This window comes from Macrotis lagotis, chromosome 3 (assembly GCF_037893015.1).
Source record: "Macrotis lagotis isolate mMagLag1 chromosome 3, bilby.v1.9.chrom.fasta, whole genome shotgun sequence".
Taxonomy (NCBI): Eukaryota; Metazoa; Chordata; class Mammalia; order Peramelemorphia; family Peramelidae; genus Macrotis; species Macrotis lagotis.
This window is the reverse complement of record NC_133660.1, coordinates 259,640,738-259,663,682: the sequence shown is the minus strand read 5'-3', so window position 1 is coordinate 259,663,682 and position 22,945 is coordinate 259,640,738. Positions and strand designations below refer to the sequence as shown.

The 22,945-nt window shown below is 40.0% G+C and overlaps 1 protein-coding gene across 3 annotated transcripts in view; it reads left to right on the top strand.

Annotated features, from left to right (window-relative positions):
- Nucleotides 1–22,945, top strand: part of SLC1A2 (solute carrier family 1 member 2) — a 149,274-nt gene that overhangs the window by 81,011 nt on the left and 45,318 nt on the right. For all 3 annotated transcript variants that reach the window (XM_074230479.1, XM_074230478.1, XM_074230480.1), the window contains exons 3-6: nucleotides 5,951–6,103; nucleotides 8,470–8,720; nucleotides 12,257–12,425; nucleotides 19,492–19,618. In XM_074230479.1, coding sequence (XP_074086580.1) covers nucleotides 5,951–6,103; nucleotides 8,470–8,720; nucleotides 12,257–12,425; nucleotides 19,492–19,618 — 700 coding nt within the window. The remainder of the gene's footprint in view (nucleotides 1–5,950; nucleotides 6,104–8,469; nucleotides 8,721–12,256; nucleotides 12,426–19,491; nucleotides 19,619–22,945) is intronic.

The following is a 22,945-nucleotide window of genomic DNA, read 5'->3' as shown; positions in this document are numbered from 1 at the left end:
GTGTAGTTAAGCTTAATTGATCTTAGAATAATGTTTCTAAATATAGAAAAGGAAATAGAGACTTGCAAAAGAAACAAATTATATTGACAATACAGTATACACTGTATACACACATGTTTTATAACTATTGTTGATATATATATATAGATATATATATTAGTTTTAGGGGGTTTTTTGCAAGGCAATGGGGGGTTAAGTGACTTGCCCAAGGTCACATAGCTAGGTCATTATTAAGTGTCTGTGGCTAGATTTGAACTCAGGTCCTCCTGACTCCAGAGCCGGTGCTTTATCCACTGCACCAGCTAGCCACCCCAGCTATATTATTTATCCATGTATACATACATTGGTAATAGTATTTCAATATAATTCATTTATGTTGCTATCTTCTGTATTTTATTTTAGAAATTTAAAAAAATTATTCTGAGAAGTCTATAAATTTGACTATAGATACAGAAATGTATGTTTATATATAAATGTATATCGGGTATCAATGAAATATTTATGATAATATATGATATATCATGAATCATAACACTGAATTAATATTTATGTGATATAATAATAGGATGTTATATTATATAATAATATAATTAATAATTTAATAATAAAAGGCAATAAAATAATCATATGATATATAGTAATGAAGTGTGATCACATATTATATAATATTATAAATGCACACATATACCACTATATACAGATATATATGTCCATGTGTATACATACAATGTGAATATATATTTGATATATATATATATAATATATTTATATATACATACACATAGATGCATCTAATCCTAAGTTCCAGATTCCAAGTTAGAGGTTCTAGCTCTAAGGGGTACAGTATAATATAAATTTCATGAGGACAGGTAGAGATTCATTTTTCTTTTCCTTTCCCCAGGGATGGCACAATTCCTGGAGAATAAGGGGTATTTGCCTTTTATTTTTATCCCTAAATATTTTATTTTTATCCCTAAAATAAAGATTGGCATATAGAGTAGTCCTTTTATTCAGTCTTGTTGGATTGACTCAAAATGAATTGATGTGAGTCTCTGGCGGCTCCTACGTCCCATCTGTTCATGCTTCAGATTTCTCCCTAGGGAATGGGGCTGCCTGTGCCAAAAGATGAAGAAGACATTTTCTACTTGATCTGATTTCAGGGGTATGAAAGGTTTCACCTGACCCAAAATATGTCTGCTCACTTCCAAACTGGCAGTTATTTTGTTCTCCTACCTGGTTGACATCTTACAATTTTTATAAAGTGTTCATTAACATTAAAAAAATGACAAAAGCATCTCATCTGTTTTCTTGTTGCCATCTAATTTTTTTCCTATTATAAATTCTTTTCATGTGTTGCTATTTGTTTATATTGGGTTTGTACGTTCCTTTGTGTGTGTTTATGTGTATGTATATTTTGTCTGTTATTACTGTGTCTTTTTCTGTTATGATAATTCTTTCTTCATCCTGTATCATTATTTCAAAAACATTTCCTCTCAAATCTCTTTAATTCTCCATATGTGGCATTTCCTGAAATGCTGAAATCATATTATATTATGCACATGTTTTAAAATTTTGAGCCACCCAAAGGGTACTGGAAAGGCATGTGATAATCAGGAATAGGCCCTGTATGTTGTTCCCCATCAAGAATTGTGCAAGAGAGAGAGAAGAAGAAATGTCACCCCAGAAGTGAATGGTTAGGAGTAAAAAGAGGCAGCCCAGTTGCATAAACAAGAAGAAGGAACAATCAATGCATAGTCCCATGTACTCCATTGCTATCTACACCATGTCCAAATATGCAAGTCTATTCCCTAGCATGTCAGGTCCCTGTCCCTGATGCCTCATGGAAGCATCCTAGAAGGGTGTAGACAAGAATCCAATGGTTTGGCAGTCAAAAAAGGGCCACTATTTCTTCCTGTTGGAGGAAGTGTCCACCTCCATGAAATCACTGACTCATTGAAATACCAATATGTAGCCATATATTTTCACCATACAGTTATTCTTAGCCATGGCTCCTCTCTAAATTAGGGATGGTCACCCAATGTCCTTTTGGAACAATTCAAAATACTGTCATTGATTCTGTAGCTTAGAAAGATTCCTTTGGGGGCGGCTAGGTGGTGCAGTGGATAGAGCACCGGCCCTGGAGTCAGGAGGACCTGAGTTCAAATCTGGTCTCAGACACTTAATAATTACCTAGTTGTGTGGACTTGGACAAGCCACTTAACCCCATTGCCTTGCAAAAACTAAAAAAAAAAAAAAAAAAGGAGATTCCTTTGTAGTTTAATTTTCTCTTACAACCTTAATAGAAGCATTATGTAATGTATTAAATGTATTAAACCAAGTCCAAAAAAAGAAAAACCAAGACTTGAATAAAAAAATCTAAATAATATTCATGGAATTTAATATGTGAAATGCTTGGTAAGAAGCTGGCATAATTCATTGTAATCATTTGTGGGTTCATTTTTGCAGTGGGTTAAATCACATCTTCTTGATGGTCATAGAGTAGTGCTGATATTAAGAAGCAAAACCTAGATGGCAAAGGTAATTCCCTTTGATGACTATTCTAATGTAATGAGACTTTTACTTGACTAAAATACATATTACTTTTCGAAGTAAAATAAAACTTAAGATATCAAGATCATGAAGTCCAACTTCCAGTTTTTCAGCTAGCAGAGAACTAGCTATATTGAAATACCAATATGTATCCATTCATAATGAGATTCTTTTGGCTCCTTCCACAAATTATTTTTTAAAAATAATCAGCAAACCTCAGAGAAACAGCAGAAGCCCACTGTTGAAAGATACTGGTATTCCCTGGGAGAGATGCCAAAGTCCTCTCTACCCTTCTGCAAACAGGATATGAACATGAATAAGCTTGTCATCTTACCAAATGGGGACTAACCCATTGAGGAAGATGCACCTTTGAAACAACCATCTATCCCTCTTCAGGTAACCAGGTGGAAACTAGATGATTAGAGCAGCAAAGTCAAGTCTTAATTGGATAAAGTGAATCTGTGGACTTAGGGTCACTTCCCTTTTTTGACTACCACCTATGAGACTTTGAACAAGGTACTATTTATTCTTCCCAGGTTTCAGTTACCTCATCTATAAAATGAGGGGTTTGGACTTGACCATCTCTCAGCTCCTTTGGGTCCAAATTCAATCCCATAACTTACTGGTTGTATGATCCATAAGCAATCAATTTTTTGTCTCTTGGCCTCAGTTTCTTCATTTGTAAAATAAGGAGGTTGGATTAGATGGCTTTTGAAGTCCCTTCCAACTCTAAATGTATGAAAATTGGTTCTTTTCCATTGAGTCTATTAATGGGGCAGCTAGATGGCCCAGTGGACTGAGTTCAAATGTGGCCTCAGATACTTGATACTTACTAGCTGTGTGACCTTCGGCAAGTAACTTAACCCTGTTGCCTCATGAAAACAAAAAAGAAAGAAAGAAGGAGACCAGGACTTGATTAGTCAACATGGATTGAGAACCTCAGGGCAAATGGCCTTATATCAGCTCCCACTGGCTGCTGATGCTTGCTGTCCCCCAGAATAAGCCCTTGTATAACTTCTCCATCTGTTTCATTTCCCACCTTAGGAAGTTCTGCCCAACACATCCATCTGTTCCTTGGCCCTCCTGAAGCTCAGCTACTCTGGGCCACCTTGGCCAGGAGTTTGGGGAACAGCTATTCAACTTTCTCTGATGAGTTCACTCAGTACGATGACATTGGATTTGTCCCCGTGGGTGGATTTATCATGGGTCACTGAGGACTACCTGCATCTCTGAACAAGTGGGATTTTCCAGTTTTCAGATTGAAAGGGACTAGGGAAGAGAATATAATTAAAGGTCTTTGAATGTCTGCTCCCTCTACCTCTCAGGTTCTGGACATCACCAGTAGACTTGGAACTCCTTTCTTATTTTTTTTAGGTTTTTTTTTTTTTGCAAGGCAAATGGGGTTAAGTGGTTTGCCCAAGGCCACACAGCTAGGTAATTATTAAGTGTCTGAGACCAGATTTGAACCCAGGTACTCCTGAATCCAAGGCCGGTGCTTTATCCACTGTGCCACCTAGCTGCCCCCTTGGAACTCCTTTCTAAAGTCAATGTGTTAGGACCTCCTCTCTTGAGGTTGCTGCCGGAGCTTTTTGACCATGGAGAGCAGCCAGACTACTCTTGTGGTTTCTGATGTTAGGTGGTTAACTGGATGTTTGTGGGAAGTCCTATTTCCAAATGTCTAAGTGTGGCTCATAATATGCCGGCACCCCCAAATTATTTCCAAAATAACAACTTAATAATTTATAAACAAAATTCATTTTCCCCAACCCCACCAGTCACAAACAGGTACTCACAAAATCTGGTTTGATGTAAAAGAGGGAGAGAGAACAGGACATAGTGGAAAGAGGGGAATCTGCAGGAGCTGGGTTCAAGCCTGTCCCTTGCACATAGTGGGGGTGTGACCCTGAGTAAGTTTTCTCCAAGAGGCTAAATTACTGCCCAGCTGCTGATCTGCCTCAGTCCAGGATGTCCACATTCACTGCACCTCTGAGATCCCTTTGATTCCTTCAGGACTCAGCTCCAGAACCCATAGAAAACTCTGTCTGATCCCGTTCCCATGAGTGCTCCCTCCTTCAAATAATCACCTTGGTGATTATCTTTTCACATGCTATATACCACTTCATCCCATGATATCAAGAAAGCAGCACAGTGGAAAGTCAAACCCCAACTTTGGAGTCCCAGGATATGGGTTTAAATGCCACCTATTTGCCATAGATAGGCAACTTCAGTTCTTTGGACCTCAATTTCTTCATTGGGAAAATGAATTTCAATTATAAGTGTTCCTTGAGAGGAGAAACAATTCTCCATTTGCCTTGTATTCTCAGTCTCTTGAATAGTATCTTGTATACAGTCAGAATTTAATAAGTACTTACTGGGTCATATTGGTTTTGGTTGATGGAGGGCATTTCCATTTAAGAAGCTCCTTATAGCAATGAAATCATAATTATGACCCCTCCCTCTTTATTATACATGCCTTCCTTTCTTGCCTTCTTTCTATTTCTCTCTCTCCTTATGTCTGTCTCTTTCTTTCCCTCTATAAGTTTGTGCGAATTCATATAGCCAAGCATATATGCACACAAACACATGCATTTCTACATAGATGAATATTCTACCTCAGAAGGCCATGAAGAAGAAAGTATGATCTTTTTTTTGAACCAGTGTGGTTTGGTGGTTTGGAAGCAATATTAATATAAGCATGTACACACACGTGTGTGTGTGTGTGTGTGTGTGTGATCTCAAATGAGATCATGTTTGCAACTTACTTTGCAAATTTAAAAATACTCAAAAAGTATCTATAAAGATCATCAGCATAAGATCAGAGATGTAGGGAAGGACTTCAGATCATCTAGTGCAATCCCTTCATTGTACAAGGAGGAAACTGAGGGAAGCAGATTGCCAAGGAACTCGCAGCTCTTAAATATTGAACATGGGATTCAGACTCAGGTCCTCTAATTCCGGAGACAGTGTTTTACAACTCCTTATAACCCAGCCTTTACTGCTACATGGTTAAAATATGGAGAAATAATAAAAATAATTTCCCTTTTGTTTCCCCAGCTCCCTCTCTTTGCTTTGAGGTGGATGGTGGAGGTGGAGATGACAGCTGCATTTGTCTCTCCTCCAATCTCTGGGATTTATGAATAATAACTGCTTAGCAGAAATACTTTTTGAACACACTCTGCATGATTCTCTCAACCTTGGTTTCCAGAGTGATTAAAACAAGAGAATTTGGCTTCTTTTGGACCACAAGCACTAATGAGGCAGGTTTCCTCCTGGGGTTTTGGTTGTACATACTGTCCTCTCCATCACAACAAGGCAAGATGAAGGAGAACCAGGACATTTTGCAATGCAATCTTTGGGGGAATAAAAGCTTTTTTCATTTCTTCTTCCTTTTTCCTTGCAGGTGTCATCCTGGGAGCTGTATGTGGAGGTCTTCTTCGTTTGGCATCCCCCATCCATCCTGATGTGGTCATGTTAATAGCATTCCCGGGAGATATCCTAATGAGGATGTTAAAGATGCTCATTCTCCCTTTAATCATCTCCAGCTTAATTACAGGTGAGATGACTGGGATATAAATCTGGGAGACAGACACGTGGACTCTAGTTCTGGTCCAGTCACTCATTTATCACCAGCTGAAGATCTGAATTTAATTCAAATGTTGTAACCGGCCAGTTAATAATGTTTCTTTTAAGGGGCAGCTAGATGGCATAGTAGATAGAGTACCAGCCCCAGAGTCAGGAGGACCTGAATTCAAATTTGACCTCAGACACTTAAAAATTATCCAGTTGTGTGACCTTGGGCAAGTCACTCAACCCCACTGCCTTAAATAAATAAGGTTAAAAAAATTTAAAAAAATAATGTTTCTCTTATATTGACTATCTTTGTCAGGGAAACAGATCTGGTCTGAGTAGGTGGCGGACAAGGATCTGCCCTACTGGATGATCATTGCTTCATTTAGGAAATAAAAATAACATCACTTGCTCCCAATTGCAGTTCACATGATCAAAGATCTAGATGGTTTGGTGGACAGAGTGCTGGGCCTCCAGTCAGAAGCACTTAACGTCAAATCTGGCCTCTTGACACTTAGTAGCAGTGTGACCCTGGGAAAGTCACTTAACTTCTATCTACCTCAATTTCCTCGTCTATAAAATGAAGGTCATAATAGCACCAAGATTGCTGTGAGGATTAAATGAGATACTAATTATAAAGTACTTAGCATTCACCATAAGCATTCCATAAATGTTAATTATTATTATTATTATTATCATTATTATTACCTCCAAGAGTTTATCGGGAGGATCAAGTGGGATAGTATTTGTAAATATTTTTCAAATCTTACACTAACATAGAAATCTGATTTAGAGATGGAAGGGACCTCCAGTCCCCTCATTTTATAGATGAAGAAACTGAATCCCAGGCAGATGATATGATTTGCCCAAAGTCACACAGGTAAAAGTTCCAGAGTCATAGTTTGAACTCCCAACCTGACTTCCCTCAGATAGAAGGATAGACAAGCCAATTTGCCAACACAGGTGAAAACTGAATCAAGTAGCAAAAAATGAAAGGAGAAATCTGAAAGAAAATCTCAGATTCATGAATATTGGATCAACTAGAAAGATGCTCTCTCATCCTACCAATCTCAAGACATGGGTTATAAGAGACTGGACGTTCCCATGTTCTGGGTCTTGATTTCCTCATCTGTGTAATGAATGAGTGAGAATAGGGGACCACTGGGTCCTATGTTCAGTTTATTGTATTGTCCTTTCAGTTGTGTCCAACTTTCATGACCCCATTTGAGGTTCTCTTGGCAAAGATACTGGAGTGGTTTGCCATTCCCTTCTCCAGTTCATTTGACAAATGAGGAAACTGAGATAAACAGGGTGAAGTGATCTGCTCAGGGTCATACAACTATCTGAGGATGCATTTGAGCTCAAGTCTTCTTTATGGTAGCCAGGGACTCTATTCTAGCCACATCACTTGGCTGATCCACTGCATTCAGTGGTTCTGTGAAATGGGACATCTCAGAGCTATAGGTCAAATTGTGCAACTAGTGAAGTCATACCCAGAAGAAAGATGTCTGCATCACAGGTGGGTTCATAGAGTACACCTGTCCCAAACCATACCTGTAGAGGACTCTCCTCTGGGAAGAAAGCATCTAGAGCCTCTCAAAGACTTCCAACAAGATTCTGCCTACTAACTGCTGAGCTCATTCTAATTTTGTACAGCTCCAATTGGTACGATTGCTCCTGACCTCCCGTTTTGAGGGTAATCCAAATTCCACCAGACATCTATCTTCAGATACTTGAACAGAACTTGTGTTCTCTCTCAATCTCTCCCAGCTACACCTACCTCCATCATACAACTGGATCTCATATGGCATGGTCTTAAGGTCCTTCACCATCATGGATTCCCTTCCTTAGTAGCTCCACTACTGTCGATACCATTCCTAAAAACAATGCTACCAGTGCTTTCTGAATAGGGAAGGAAGGAAGGGTATAACTGCACTAGGGCCTCCCAGCCTTAAATCTGATACCCCTTAATGAAGACTAAAACCATAGTAGCTTTTGTAGCTTCCAGGTAAGACTGTTGATGCATAGTAAACATAGTCCTCTTAGAACTCCAGATCTTTTTCACGTGAACTTTTGTGGAGCCATCTTCCCCATCTTGTATTTCTGGGGTTGGTCTCTAGAGGAGGACTTGATATAGTTTGGGTGCTAAATTTCACTTTGATTAAATCCATTATTCTGCCAAAATCTTTTTTTAATTCTGTCTCTGTGATCCAAAGCATTCATTTTTCCTCCCAGACTTGATTCATATACAAATGATCACTGTCTACTCTTGGGAAATGTCATAGTCAAGGACAGATAACTAGAGATAGATTAGGTTGCAGTTCTCTAACTCTATTTCTTGTTTTTCTCTAGGCCTATCCGGCTTAGATGCTAAAGCCAGTGGCCGACTGGGGACAAGAGCCATGGTCTACTATATGTCTACCACCATCATTGCTGCCATCCTAGGAGTCATTTTGGTCTTAGCCATCCACCCAGGGAACCCTAAACTGAAGAAGCAGCTGGGACCCGGAAAGAAGAATGATGAAGTATCCAGCTTGGATGCCTTTCTTGACCTTATCCGAAACCTATTCCCTGAAAACCTCGTCCAAGCATGCTTCCAGCAGGTACCTGAAAGTACTGCTTTTCCCCAAAGACTTTGACCTTCGTAGGTAAAGAGAAGTTGTCTCTGGGGTTCTGATAAGGAAAAATCAAGGGATGATCTATGTTGCACTTCCTCTCCCTCTCTCCCTCCATCTCTGTCTCTGTCTGTCTGTCTGTCTGACTCTGTCTCTCTCTGACTCTCTCTCTCTTTGTCACTCTATCTCTGACTCTCTCTCTGTTTCTCTGTCTCTCTCTCTCTCTCTCTCTCTCTCTCTCTCTCTCTCTCTCTGACTGGCTGGTTGGCTGGGTTTCCTTTCTGTTTCTTGTGTTCTTTCTGTGATTGTCTCTGTTTCCCTGTCTGTCTCTGTCTCTCTGTCTGTCTGTCTGTCTCTATCTTTCTATTTCTTGTGCTCTTTCTGTGATTGTCCGTCTCTCTGTCTCTGTCTCTATTTCTTATGCTCTTTTTCATGATTGTCTCTGTCTCCCTGTCTATCTCTGTCTCTTTGTCTGTCTCTCTGTCTTTGTCTGTCTCCATATATGTGTTTTGTGTGTGTGTGTGTATATATATATATATATATATATTTGATAACTAACTCTCCCTGTCTCTCTTTGTGTTTCTTTGCTCATTGACTCTGTCTCCTTGTCTCTGTCTCTCTGTTTCTCTGACTCTTTTTGTTTCTTTCTCTCTCTGTCTTGCTCTGTCTCTCCCTTCTCTCTGTCTGTCTCTGTCTCTGTCCCCTTCCTTCCCTCCAACCCTCCCTCCTTTCCTTTTCTTGACCCACTGGTCACTTCCCTATGAGCTCCCCAATCTCCTCTTCTAAAGGTCATGATGGTCCCATGTTCTGTACCAACTGTAGGCACTTTTTTCCTTCAATACCCTTTCAATGAAAAGTAGAATATGAGAGTGTCTGGAATGCTGAACTGGGAGGAAGACCTGAGTTCAAATCTTGCCTCTGATGCTCACCTAGCTGTGTGACTGGCAAAAGACACTTTATGTGTCTGACCTTGAATTTCCTTATCTGTAAAATGTGGATATCTGAGGCGCCTATTTTACAGGGTTGCCATGAGGCTCAAGTGACTTAATATGTATGTATACATATATACAATAAAGCACTTTGCAAACTTTTAAGAGTACTCTATGTGACCTTCACCACCCTACCTTCAATTTTCTCATCTGTAAAATGGGCAATTGAGTTAGAAGTCCTCTGAGGTCCCTCCCAGCTGTAGATCTCTGATCTTTTTTATTTGATTGCCCACAGAAGCACTGTCATCTGAGCGGAGATATTTTCAAGTGCCCATCACTTTGTTGGTAGCCACAATACGGAGTGTGTCAGAGGGATTCCAGTCAATCCCCCTCAACTCAGGCAGGTTTATCTTTCTGGGCAAAAACAGGCAGAGCCAGGCAATTAGTGGGCAGCCATATAGCTTGGTTTACCCTACCAAGGCTTCTTGGCTTGCCAGAGCCATTCTTAGGTCTTTTGCAGATTAAATGGGCCCTGGGATGGTGGTGCCTGGAACTGGATGGGGCAGCCGGTTGTGGAGGCAGGGGAAGGAGTAGACAAGGACATGTCTGGGTTCTCCTCCTCTTCACACTAACTCCTATCCTTATTCTGGGATATCCTACGGCATGAAGGAGACACTCATCACCCACTCTTAGTCAGGCATAAACTTTGACTTGTTTGGTGCTTTTCCCAGTAAGGGAGTGTGGGATGGGAAAGAAGGTGTTTTTGTTTTGACATAAACACTGTCTTGGACCCCGGTCTCCCTTTTGACCTGTGGCCTGTGTTTGCAAAATAGCTGGCTAGTATGAAAGAGGACTGTTCCACCTTATAAGTTAGAGGATTAACCCCATTGACCTCTGCATCACTGGAACCCTCTTCTGAGGTCAGGATCCCAATATACACGATCACTTAAATAAAAGGTCTCAAGTCTTATAGTGTCCCCTAGGGAAGGAGCAGGACATGCTTGGCAATTTTTGTATTCCTTGGAATACAAGTCCCAAGGGTTGAAGATGGATTGGAAGGGTGGAGGTAAGGGCACACGTGAAGTTATTGGATTCTAGCAGAGGGCATCTTCTTGGTACAGTGGTGTGTCTGGAGGGACATTGAAATGTTTGCTGCCTCATCTCAGAGACCCCAAGCTGAGGCAAAGATTGGAGAACCTTCAGAGGGAGAAATCCCCTAAAGCTGATTCAGTTCTAGAGGCAAACTCAACAGGAAGCCAGAATGGTTTCAGGGAAGGGAATCTCTCATCTCAAGATGACGTCTGATATGATGCAATAAACATTTATTAAGCGGCGACTGTATGCTAGGCTAAACTTGGAGTTTGTCCTTATTTGGTTTCTCAGTTTCCCTCTAACATTGTTCTCACTTCTTTTACTTCTTTTCTCTATTGTACCTAATATCAAGAAGGGCCCATACATGTTGATCACAAACTAAACTATAATTAAGACTTAAACCATAGGAATTTCTCAAGAGAGTTCTCTAGAGCTGGTGTCATAATAATGACTTTGAGGTAAGCACTTTGACTTGCTAGGTGGCTTAATGGATAGAAAAGTGAACCTGTTTTGGGGAAGACCTGAGTTCAAATCCAGCCTCAGACACTTCCTAGCTCTGTGACCCCAGGCAAGTGACCTCACCCTGTTTGCCTTAGTTTCCTTATCTGTAAAATGAACTGGAAAAGAAAATATCAAATTTCTTTGCCAAGAAAATCCCAAATGGGGATGTGAAAAGTCAAACACAACTGACTCTGTAATGACAACAAAGTATAATTTTATAGATAAGAGAGCTAAGGGTTAGGGAAACTGGTGATTTGCTCATATTCCCCCAACTAGTAAGGATCAGTGGCAGGATCTGACCCTTTCCTGGAGTAACAGGAGGGATACTTAAGGAATGTGGAACTGGACACCACCTTTTAGTGGGAGCACTGGGAGCAGCTCACTGAGAAGCCTGGGAAAATGGATCCAATCCAGTTAAGAAAGCAGTTTTCCATCTTATATCTAGTTGGCAGGAGAAGGGGAAGATTCAGAACTAGCCTTGGTAGCTGTAATAACAGAATGTATATATATATATATATATATATATATATATATATATGTGTGTGTGTGTGTGTGTGTGTGTGTGTGTGTGTGTGTGTGTATGATTGTGTGTGTGTGTGTGTGTGTGTGTGTGTGTGTGTGTGTGTGTAAGGGAAACATTGATGGTGAACATCTGATGGTCACGATCTCCACATTATCCAGAAATTCTTGCCCCAGAATCCACAAACCTGTGTTTTTTTCAAAAGCTCTTGATAATTGTATTTCAGAATAATTGGTTCCCTTTGAAATCTTATGCATTCTAAACATTTAAAATCATTATTCTGAAGAGGATCCCAAAGGTTTCTACAGATCGTCACCAGGATCCATGACAAAAAAACATTGAGAAGCTCTAGTGCAATCCCTCTCCCATACTATGAGGAGGAGGAGGGAGGGTGGGGAAGTTACTTGGTTTTCTTTACAAAACTTGTGAAATGAACCTCCTTAGGGTTTACAATTATCTTTTTCTTTTTTTCATTCCCTCAGATCCAAACAGTGACCAAGAAAGTGATGGCTGCCCCCAAGGCCAGTGATGAAGCTAATGCCACCAGCTCCATCATCTCCCTGCTGAATGACAGTAAAACGGAGGTCCCTGAGGAAACACAGCTGATTATTAAGAAAGGCTTGGAGTTTAAGGATGGGATGAATGTCTTAGGTAGGAATCCCCTTCCCCCTAATATTATATGACTATTTTCTTGCTTGGCCACCTTTGTTGTCCTTTGTAAGCAAAGAAGACCATGGCATCAAAGGAATGATGACATGGCTTACACATTATGTTGATTATACTGATTATAATATTGTACCTTTCCCAGAACCATAGCCTGATTTTTAGGACTTTTGGAGAAGGTTTGGATTCTTTGGGAGCCCTTGGCCTTTTCTATTTGCATCCCTCCAATATTGTGGCTTTATTAAATTGACTTTTTCAACAGGAAGAGGAAAGGGAAGCCAGTGTGATGATGACTATAACATATTAGACTTAGAGATAGGAAAACCTGGGTTCAAATCCTGCCTCTAACATTTCCTGGCTTTGGGAATTTGGGCAAATCACCATTTGCCCCTAAGCCTCAGCTTACTTTCTATTTTATAGAAATGGGAAAAATAATACTTAATATGGTAAATAATAAGATTTGCCATGTAGGTCCTTGGGAGGCTTCTTGCAGGAAGGGATTATTTCATTCTTTGTCCAGTCATCCCTCTGGTTCAGTATCTGCTTCTGCCATCTATTCTTCCTGTTTATTTTACTTTTTAAGGGTAGCAAAGCACTTTACTTAGGTGACCTTATTTGATCTTCACAACAACCCAAAGTTGCTATTAAACCCATTTCACAGAGCTACAGAGAGATTGAGACTTACCTAGGGTAAGTCCTTCCTGTTTGCCTCAGTTTCCTCTACGACTAAATGGCTAATAAGTTGTTGTGAGGATCAAATAAGACAATATTTGTAAAGCATTGGACACAGTGCCTGGCTCATCCTTCCTTCTCATTGTAACAGGTCCTGCTTCTAGAATACTTTAAGTTTTCTAACTTTCCTAAAAGCTTTATCCCATTTTATAGGAGGAAACTAAGATGCAAAGAAATTAGGAAAGTTAGAAAACCAAGTATTCTAGAAACAGGACCTGCTACAATGAGAAGGAAGGATGAGCCAGGCACTGTGTCCAATGCTTTACAAATATTGTCTTATTTGATCCTCACAACAACTTATTAGCCATTTAGTCGTAGAGGAAACTGAGGCAAACAGGAAGAATAATAGGATTCTGAACTGGATGGGACCTAAAAGTTCATCTACCCCAACCCCCTTATTTGACAAATCAGGGCAGCTGAAACATAGAACAATGTAGTGATTTATCTGAGGCCACACAGTTAACAATGGAAAGTTTGGATTCAAACCTAGGTTGTTGGTTCCAAACCCTGAGCTCTTTCTACCCCATAAATAATATTGACCACAAATAAAAGCAAATAGGAGGAGAGGATGAAATTTTCCTCTATTGGCAAGGACATTTGACCAGCAACATCTATGTCCCCACCATCAAACAGCTGGTCTGCTCCCCAGCTGGGGTCTCCATGCCCTTCTCGGGCCATTCTCTGTGGAACCAGGACGCCCCTACTCTGTGAAATACTCGGCCATTTGCAAGAATGCCCCAAACAGTTTTCCACACAGCCCAGAGGAGATGCAGTCTTATGGAGAAAGGGGTCAAGCCTTGGGAATGAATCACCCAAGAGGTTTCCAGAGCTGTCATCCAACCCTGCAGTTTCTGGGAAGCCACCTGACCTTGAGGGGGCCTGTTGAGTTGCAACACAAGTTCATTCACATAAGACTTGGCCCTCGGGTCAGATCTGGAGATGAATTGCTCAAATCAGTCAGGCCCCCATACAGAGGAGACCAGTGGATTATGCCATGTTTACAGAGGGAAATGAGAAGCTTTGGATTATTTTCCAAGGGCAGTGTAAAACTTGGGGAAAACCACAAGCAGCCTCCTGAGAGATTTCCCATTTAGAAATCCCAGGAGAAAGCCCGGTTCTTTCCTAGCCCTGTCTTTGGAAGATTGCCACATGCTTTTCCTCTCCTCTCTTCTCTTCCTCCTCTCCTCTCTCCCTTCCTCTCCCCTCCTCTCCCCTTCCCTCCTCTCCTCTCCCCCCTTCCTCCCTTCTCTCCCCTCCTCTCCCCCTCCTCTCCCCCTTCCCCTCCTTTCCTCTCCGATCCTCTCCCCTTCTCTCCTCTCTCTCCTCCTCTCCCCTCCCCTCCCCTTCCCTTCTCTCCCCTTCCCTCCTCTCCTCTCCCCCTCCTCTTCCTCCTCCTCTCCCCCCTCCTCTCTCCTCCTCTCCCCTCCTCTTCTCCTGTTCTCTTCTTCCTTCTTTTGCTCTTTTTTAGACTGGGAAAGATCCCAGGGTAAGTCCCCACAATAAAGGAGGTAGAATCCTGGTTCTTGAGCACCCACTCTTTTTACCTCAAACTTCTCTATAGATCAGCCACCAAAGATCCCACAAATCACCTCTGAGAACTAAAAGGTGCCCAAGCTTCCTACCATTCCTGAAGAGGGAATCTCTGACCTTTGATTTCACTTTCCCCTGGGGAGTTGAAGAAGACTTCTGCTGGGATTTCCAATATGAATAAACCCAACATTTTTCCCACAGTGTTTTCTTCCAAAGCTATTGCAGATTCTCACAGTTGAGAGAAAGCTCACAAGCCAACCCATATTCCCCCTGTAGAACTTGGAAGTCATCTTGTCCAATCTTCTCATTTAACAAGTGAGGAAACTGAGGTCAGAGACATATAAGTGATGTACCCAAAGCCACCCTACTTAAGCATAGAAGAGCCAGGATTTGAACCCAAGTGCTCTGACTTCAAATTCAGTCCTCTTTTCACTATGCTGTGCCATTACCAACAAGTGGGAGCCAAACATTGCCCACAGATCTCTATTACCTCCTGAAGCAATCCACTCCACTTATTTTTTCCTTTTGCCAAGCCTAAATTTTCTTCTTTGCAATTTCTACCCATTACTCCTCCTCCTCCTTTGTGGGGTCCAAAAGAAAAAAGTCACATCCTTCTTTCTTATTGCATCCCTTTGAACTCTTGGCAGTAGCCCTCATGTCCTCCTAAGTGGAGAGCTCTTAACCTGGGTAGAGTAGATTGAAGAGGGTCTCTAAAGCTGGAAGGGGAGCAGAGTGATGTCTTTACTTTCTCCAACCTCTTACTGGAATTTCACATTTCTTTCAAATGTTTCAAAAGATTATTCTGAGAGAGGGTGCATTGTCATTGGGGTTCGTGACACACAAAAAGTTAGAAACTCCTTCACTAGGTCTTCTACTCTCTAGGTTTAACATCATGTGTTCCTTCATCTGCTTCTCCCCTATGGGAATGATCTTGAGCCATTCGCCATCCTGTTGTTCAGTATGCTCTCCAGCTTACTTATAACCTAAAATGGCTCTCAGAACTCAACCTGGTCCTCTGGTTGGGATCTTGCCAGGTCAGAGGACATAAGCTTGGGCACAAGGCCTCTCTTGATGACGTCTGAAATTATCTGGGCTTGATGCTTCCTAATCCTACATCTGGACATATCTGTTTTGAAATCTGTTTGATGGGAAGTTTACAAATTTGCAAAGTCTAGAACTTTACTAGGCCAGTCACTCTCTCCTGGTGGCTTGGAGGCACTCAGTTAGCTCTACTGCCAGGGTACCCCATAAGAATTGTTAATGATCAAGTTAGCAAATGTAAGCATTGGGTTATGCTTGTGTCCTAAAGCACTTGTGTTTTACTCTTTATGAGAAATTTCTTATCCCCCAACAATGTTAAGAGATGCCAAGGCAATTGAGATTGTTCCATGTATGATATGATGGAAATGGTGATGATGGTGGAAAAAAGAAGAGTGGAGGGTTAGGGGCAGAGAACTAGTATTAGAGAAATGATATTAATCCAAGTTACCTGAGAGCAAAACTGTTATATATACATAAACCTCAACCAACCAGTCAAAACATGAAAAAAAATGGAGTCAAGCCAATTATTTTCTTATTTAGGAAAGGGAAGAAGGAAGGAAGGGAAGAAAGAAATGGAGAGAGGAAGGAAGAAAGGAAGGAAGGAAGGAAGGAAGGAAGGAAGGAAGGAAGGAAGGGAGGGAGGGAGGGAGGGAGGGAGGGAGGAAGGAAGGAAGGAAGGAAGGAGGGAGGGAGGGAGGGAGGGAGGGAAGGGAGGAAGGGAGGAAGGAGGGGGGAAGGAAGGAAGGAAGGAAGGAAGGAAAACTTTTGTTTAAAATCTATACAAACTGATTTGTATATGTAGACCAAAGACAGCCTTGAATTCTTTAGTAATATTTGTTTAATTTCACAATGAGGCTTGAGCTAGTATCAAAAGAAGAATGAAAATGGATTTTATTAATAATTCCACATCAGGTTTTGAGATAGCCAGAGATACCACAGGATGCCCTTATAAGAAGCTAAAGAAAATCATGGTCTTGGAATAGTGTTCAACAACAGAAATGGTAGACACATTACCCGGAATTTGAAGCTGGAAGAGTCAAATCTAAAGTCAGCTCTACAATGTGAAACTTTGGACAAATTGCTGTGCCTCCCCAGCCTCAGTTTATTCATCTATAAAATGAAGGAATTTGGCCTAAATGTTTTTTGAGATCTTTCTAGCTCTAGAGTTTTGATCCTAGCCTTCCCCTGAGCTCTCTTGACCTCAGTTATTTGGGTGTAAAATGAAAGGGTGGGCCTAAATGATCTCTAAGGTCCTGTTTGGCTCCACTCCAATGATGTCATATGACTTCATTGAGAACATCTGTTGGCTGGCTCCCCACTACTCTCCCATACTGCAGGGCAGGTTTTAACATTTGCAATCTAACCCCCAAGTCCCAACAAACCTTTCCTTGATTAAGCCATGATTATATGGATTTCTATTACAAATTATTTCATAGGCAGGGAGGAGAAGAAAAGGGTCTAGCTAACCTTCAGATTTCAAGGAAAATGAACTCAGCTGCTTAACAATTCTGATAGTGGTTTACATCCCAATCTTGCTCATATGGAAAATGTTAAGGAGAAGTATAGCTATCCAGGGAAAAGGCATTTCTATTGTGAAATGTAATGCAGTTTTTTAAATGATTATTATAGGTTTAGGTGGTACTATAGGGAGAGTTTCAGACCTGGGAGTCAGGAAGTCTCATCTTTCTGAGTTCAAATTTGACCTCAGACACTTTCTTAAATGTGTGATCCTGGGCAAGTCACTTTGCCCTGTTTGCCTCAATGTCCTCATCTGTAAAATGAACTGAATAAGGAAATGGCAAACCACTCTAGTATCTGGTTAAAAAAAAAAACCCAAATGGGGTCTCCAAGAATTGGACACAACTGAAGCAGTTCAGCAACAACATAGACTCATAAGCTATAATTCTCTAAACAATGTGATACAAGGAAAAGAGAGAGGTGAATTGGGAGTCAGAGAGTCTGGATTCAAAACCCTCTCATTTATTAATCAGCGACTCTTTGAAAGTCTCTATCTTTATGCCCAGTTTCATTCATCTCTAAAATGAGATTACATTTCATGGCTGCTATTCCCTCCAACCTCTAAATTTATGGTTCCAAGAACATTTGGGTTCTTAGGTAATTCAGTTCAATAAATATGTATTGAGTGCCTGTTGTGTGCCAGTCAATGTGTTGAGTAATGTATAAAAATGACGGTGGTCCTGTTCTCAGGGAGCTTGCATTCTACTGGGGAGATACAATGCATATGAAGAATAGGAAATATCAAACATAGTCAAAGTGATCGTTTTGAGAGGAAAAGAGAAGATAAATAACTAGGGAAATATCAAAAAGTTATCATGCAGAAATGGTTCCTCAGCTATGTTCCAAAAATCTAGTGATTCTAAAAGACAGAGGTGAAAAGGAAGTGAAAGCATTCCAAGCAGACATAGCAACCAACTGGTAGAAAGGCATGGTGGTGGGAGATAGAACTTTGAGTTCCAAGTAAAATTAGCTTTTCCTTAAGAATGTACTATGAAGGGGGTGGCTAGGTGGTACAGTGGATAGAGCACCGGCCCTGGAGGCAGGAGGACTTGAGTTCAAATGCGACCTCAGACACTTAATAATTACCCAGCTGTGTGGCCTTGGGCAAGCCACTTAACCCCATTTGACTAGCAAAAACCTTAAAAAAAAAAAAGAATGTACTATGAACCAGATGCTAGCTAATCACTAAGGATGCAGATATAAGCAAAAATAAAGACAGTTCCTGCCCTCAAAGAACTTTCCTCGGAAGAAGATAAACACACAACATGTACAATTATTACCAGACTGTTTGCTGATAAGGGGAGGAGGGTGGTAGAAAAATGTGTATTATAAATATGCAAGTGAATAAATGTTGACAGTTTTCATAACATATAAATGGAAACAAAATATCAATCAAAAAAGAAGATAAACACATAATGAAAAGATATCAATAAATAAAATAAACAAAACACATCTAAAAATCGAGAGCGCAAAGGTTGGAAGTGAAATGATGATACCCAGGCAGAGGAATGGTATTGAGGTCCACAAAGTCAGAAGCATATATATGAATATTCAATGAATAACTAGCTAATTGCTTTGATTGGAATGGGAAAAAATGGGAAGGAGAGTGGCATAAAATTAGCCCCAACAAACCACCGAAACTCTCTGGCCATTGGTTACTTTGTCTTTAACGTGCAAGTTTTGAACTAAATCATCCCTTACAGACAGGGGTGTTTGATAACAGACTGTCTGGAGCAGCGGTTTTTCACAATAGACTCTTTACAGCAGATGCACATGTGTGTGTGTTACAGATATAGATATAGATAAAGATATAGATACAGATAAAGATACAGATACAGATACAGATACAGATACAGATACAGATACAGATACAGATACAGATACAGATACAGATACAGGTACAGGTACAGGTACAGGTACAGAGATAGAGATAGAGATAGAGGTATGGATGTGTACATACATATGCATGATACATTTTAGTTTAATTTGCATTATTAATATTTTCTCTACCTTTAGTGTTGAAATCAATGAAACAATAAATCAAGTGATGATTCGTAGAATTTGCCAGTTTTTGAGATGTAAATATCCTCATTAAAAATTTAGTATTCACCTCTTCTGATCTGGTTAAAGCTGGCTCCATCCTAGCCCTGCTTCAGCATCTGAAGTGGCAATAACAGGGATAAAATGCTTTCTTTGTCATATGTCCTTTCATGTGATGTGATTCATTCAACAGGTTTGATAGGTTTCTTCATTGCTTTTGGCATTGCCATGGGAAAGATGGGAGACCAGGCCAAGCTGATGGTCGATTTTTTCAACATCCTGAATGAAATTGTTATGAAGTTAGTGACCATGATTATGTGGTAAGTGTGACTTGCTTCACATCTGATTTATATTTGGTTCTTCCAGAAATATAAGGGCAGATTCACCTGATTATAATGGAAGAAGATGAAAGGCAAAAGGGGGCCTTAGTCTGATCTTATCCAATGCAAAAGTCACCTTTATGAAATCTCTGATGATCAGTCATATAGTTTAGGGTTAAATATGTAAAGAGTACAGCAATTTTGCTTGATGTGAAACTGGACAAACTTCTAGCCCCAACTCTATCTACATGGACCTTTTCAATTTACTACTAAATTGATTTATATGATAGCCAAAGAGATTATGACAGTCTGTTGGCTCTATAGTTGAAATCAATAGTGGAAACTTTAACTCTTGGGGGATACAAATCCCAGCCAACCACACCTAGTCAGCTAATAATCAAAGTCCTTATTCCTTTTAAAGTCTGTTTTGAACTAATTTCTCTTTCTGTGGCTCCCTCAGGTGAAGCAATTTGAGTTGTGATCCAAAATTTTTGACTTCATTTATATTCATGAATCATTGATCAGTCCCCCTTCAAATCATCCTTGAGGATATGCTTTAACAATATCACAAAGGGCTGAGTGGAGTTGGGGTGAAAACCTTTTCAACCCTAATCCCACATAGAGACCCTAGCTGGCAGACAAATCAACTTGGGAGCGAGATTAAAAAGATAATTTCCAAATGGAGCTGAGATAACTGTTGACCTTTAACTTACTTTCTTCCATTTGTTTCAATAAGCATTTATTAAAGTTTCTATCATGTGTAGGCCATTTTACTATGTACTAGGGATACAAAGGAAGACAATCCAGCAATTCTTGCCTTCAGGGAGCTGATATTTAGTTGGAACAACAAATAAAAATGTGGCCCCCACAACTTCATCCAGGGAAAGGAAATTTACTCATTCTAGAGTCATTCCATTACATTTTTCTCCTCTTCAAATAATTATTTATTTGTTCAATTATATTTAAAAATAGCTTTTTTTGTCAAGCTTTCTCCATCTCTCCTTTCCCTCCCCCTACCCAGCATAACAAGTAATCTGATATAGGTTATCCATTATGTATTTTTGACAGTTCTAATTCATTCTAATTCTTTATAGCTTGGGGCCAAGCATGAGGAGCCATGGGTGAAAGTCATGGAGAATTGGATTTTTGCCTGATTTGTCTTCAAGCTAGGAAGACAGGAATTCCAATCTTGCCTCCAATAACTCACTAGCTATGTAACCCTTAACTTTTCTCAGCCTCAGTTTTTCTTCTTGTAAAATGAGGGACTAGGTCACTTCCGACTGTAAATCTATGATCCTAATCTCTCATTCCAATCGCCCTGAACTATTTTAACATATCAATCATGTCCCCCTACCCCCCCAATACTTTCTTCCAAATACACATACCACTTTTTCATTTTCCACAGGACGTGATTTTAGAACCCACTCCTTGTCTTTTATTGTGCAAAGGGTACAAACAGTTATTATCTCCCTGTTTCTGGAAACTGTCTCAGAGTAAGCATAGACTAGGATTGAATTGGCTTTTTTGCTATCACATCATAATGTAGCCTGGAGAATTAAGCCCCTAAGCCTACTTAGCCACATTCCCTTATGTAGTAGTAGTTTATGTTTTTAATCAAAAGGAAATACTTTCATAAGATGACATGAAGTAGGAATAAATAGAGTTGTTCCATTATTCCAGCTTGCTGAATCTTTTTTATACTGATGCTGTCATCCAACTCATTAGCTTTCCCTCCCAGCTGGAAGAATTGATAAACATGCCTTCTTTGTTTTCATTCAAATCATTCATGGAAAAAGTCAAGCAAGACTGGGCCAAAGGTAGATGGAAAGCAGAGAATTTCTGGAGGATGTTGGATCACACCTAAGAGAAAAGGAACATGCCAAAGCAAAGGAGAATTCTCCAAAGGAGACTTGACCCCTTAAGGAAACAGATAAAAATTCTTCTTTGCAGACTTGCCAGGAAAAACACAATCATATTGCAAAGATAGCAGATAAAGTACCCAGTATTTCTGCTTTCAGAGACTAAAGAGTGAACTTGTTTTGAGTATGAGAAAACTGAGACAGTTCCTGTCTCATGTCCCTTGGGATCAATCATGGAACTCAACCAGTAAAATTAAGAATGGAGATATGCAAAAAAGCTAAGATGATACCTGACGCCACTGGCAAGTTAATAGAAACAAAAGTAAAAAGAGCCTAAACACTTCAAAGTTGAAAGAGATAACAGATTTGGAGATTTTTGAAGTCTTACAGGTCATATAGTCCAACACCCTCACTTTGCAAATGAGAAAGAAAAAAAAAAAGCTTGTCCAACATTTTATAGCAATTGGCAAAGCCAGGATCTGAACCAGTCCTGTGATTCCACATTCAATGTTTTTAGGTTTTAGAGAGATCTAGTTCAGAACTTCCTAACCTAGTATCTATGTTTTAGAGATAAGGCAATAATTATATTTTCATGTAATTGCTTTCCTTAGAAGTCCTACGTATTTTATTTTATGCATTTAAAAACATTGCTTGAGAAAGAGGTCTTTTCTCTGACACCAAAAAAGGTTACACTCCCCTGATCTTGTGCTATTTTCTTATTTTACAAAGTAAAAAATTCAAATTCAGAGGTTAAATCTCCATCTTTGAAGGATAAGTAAAATCTTCATTTTATTTGCATTTTCACCTATGACAGTTTGACACCTCCCTTTCCAGTCTTGCCTTATATTACTTCTCTTCATGCCCTTCATGTGCCAGCCAAATGATTCTACTGATTCCTTCCCAAGCCTCAAACTCCATTTCTTGACACCATCCCTTTGAACAGTTGTGCATTTTTGCCAACTCTCCTCACCTCTACCACTGAGCATCCCAGCTTTCTCAGGGGTTCAAGTCTTTGTTCTTCCTTGGGAAATATTCTCTGTTTCATTCCAGATCTTATTATTCTCTCCATATTATCATGTAAATACCCATTCGCATGTTATGTTTCTGCCTCCACCGTTTGCAGGAGAATGTATGCTCCTTTAGGGCAGAGACTGTTTCTAATTAAAATTTTAAAATGTTTTCAATTTAAATTTAAATGCAATACTTTTCATTTGACATGAAGTTAAAAATGTTTATTGGACTGGATTTGTGCATATAGGAGCCAATGATTGTGAAATCTAGTCTAGAAATTCACAGTGGGAAGGGAGACACATGTTCTCCATGAGATCCTGTCTCCCAGGGGGCCCAGGCCACTGGTGTACCATGCCAATCTTGGACTTTGTACATATGCTCTTCATTGGGTTTGATATCAGTTATCTCTAACTGCCCTGTTAGTCTCATCAGGGGGAGGAACCACCTTTGCTGTCTG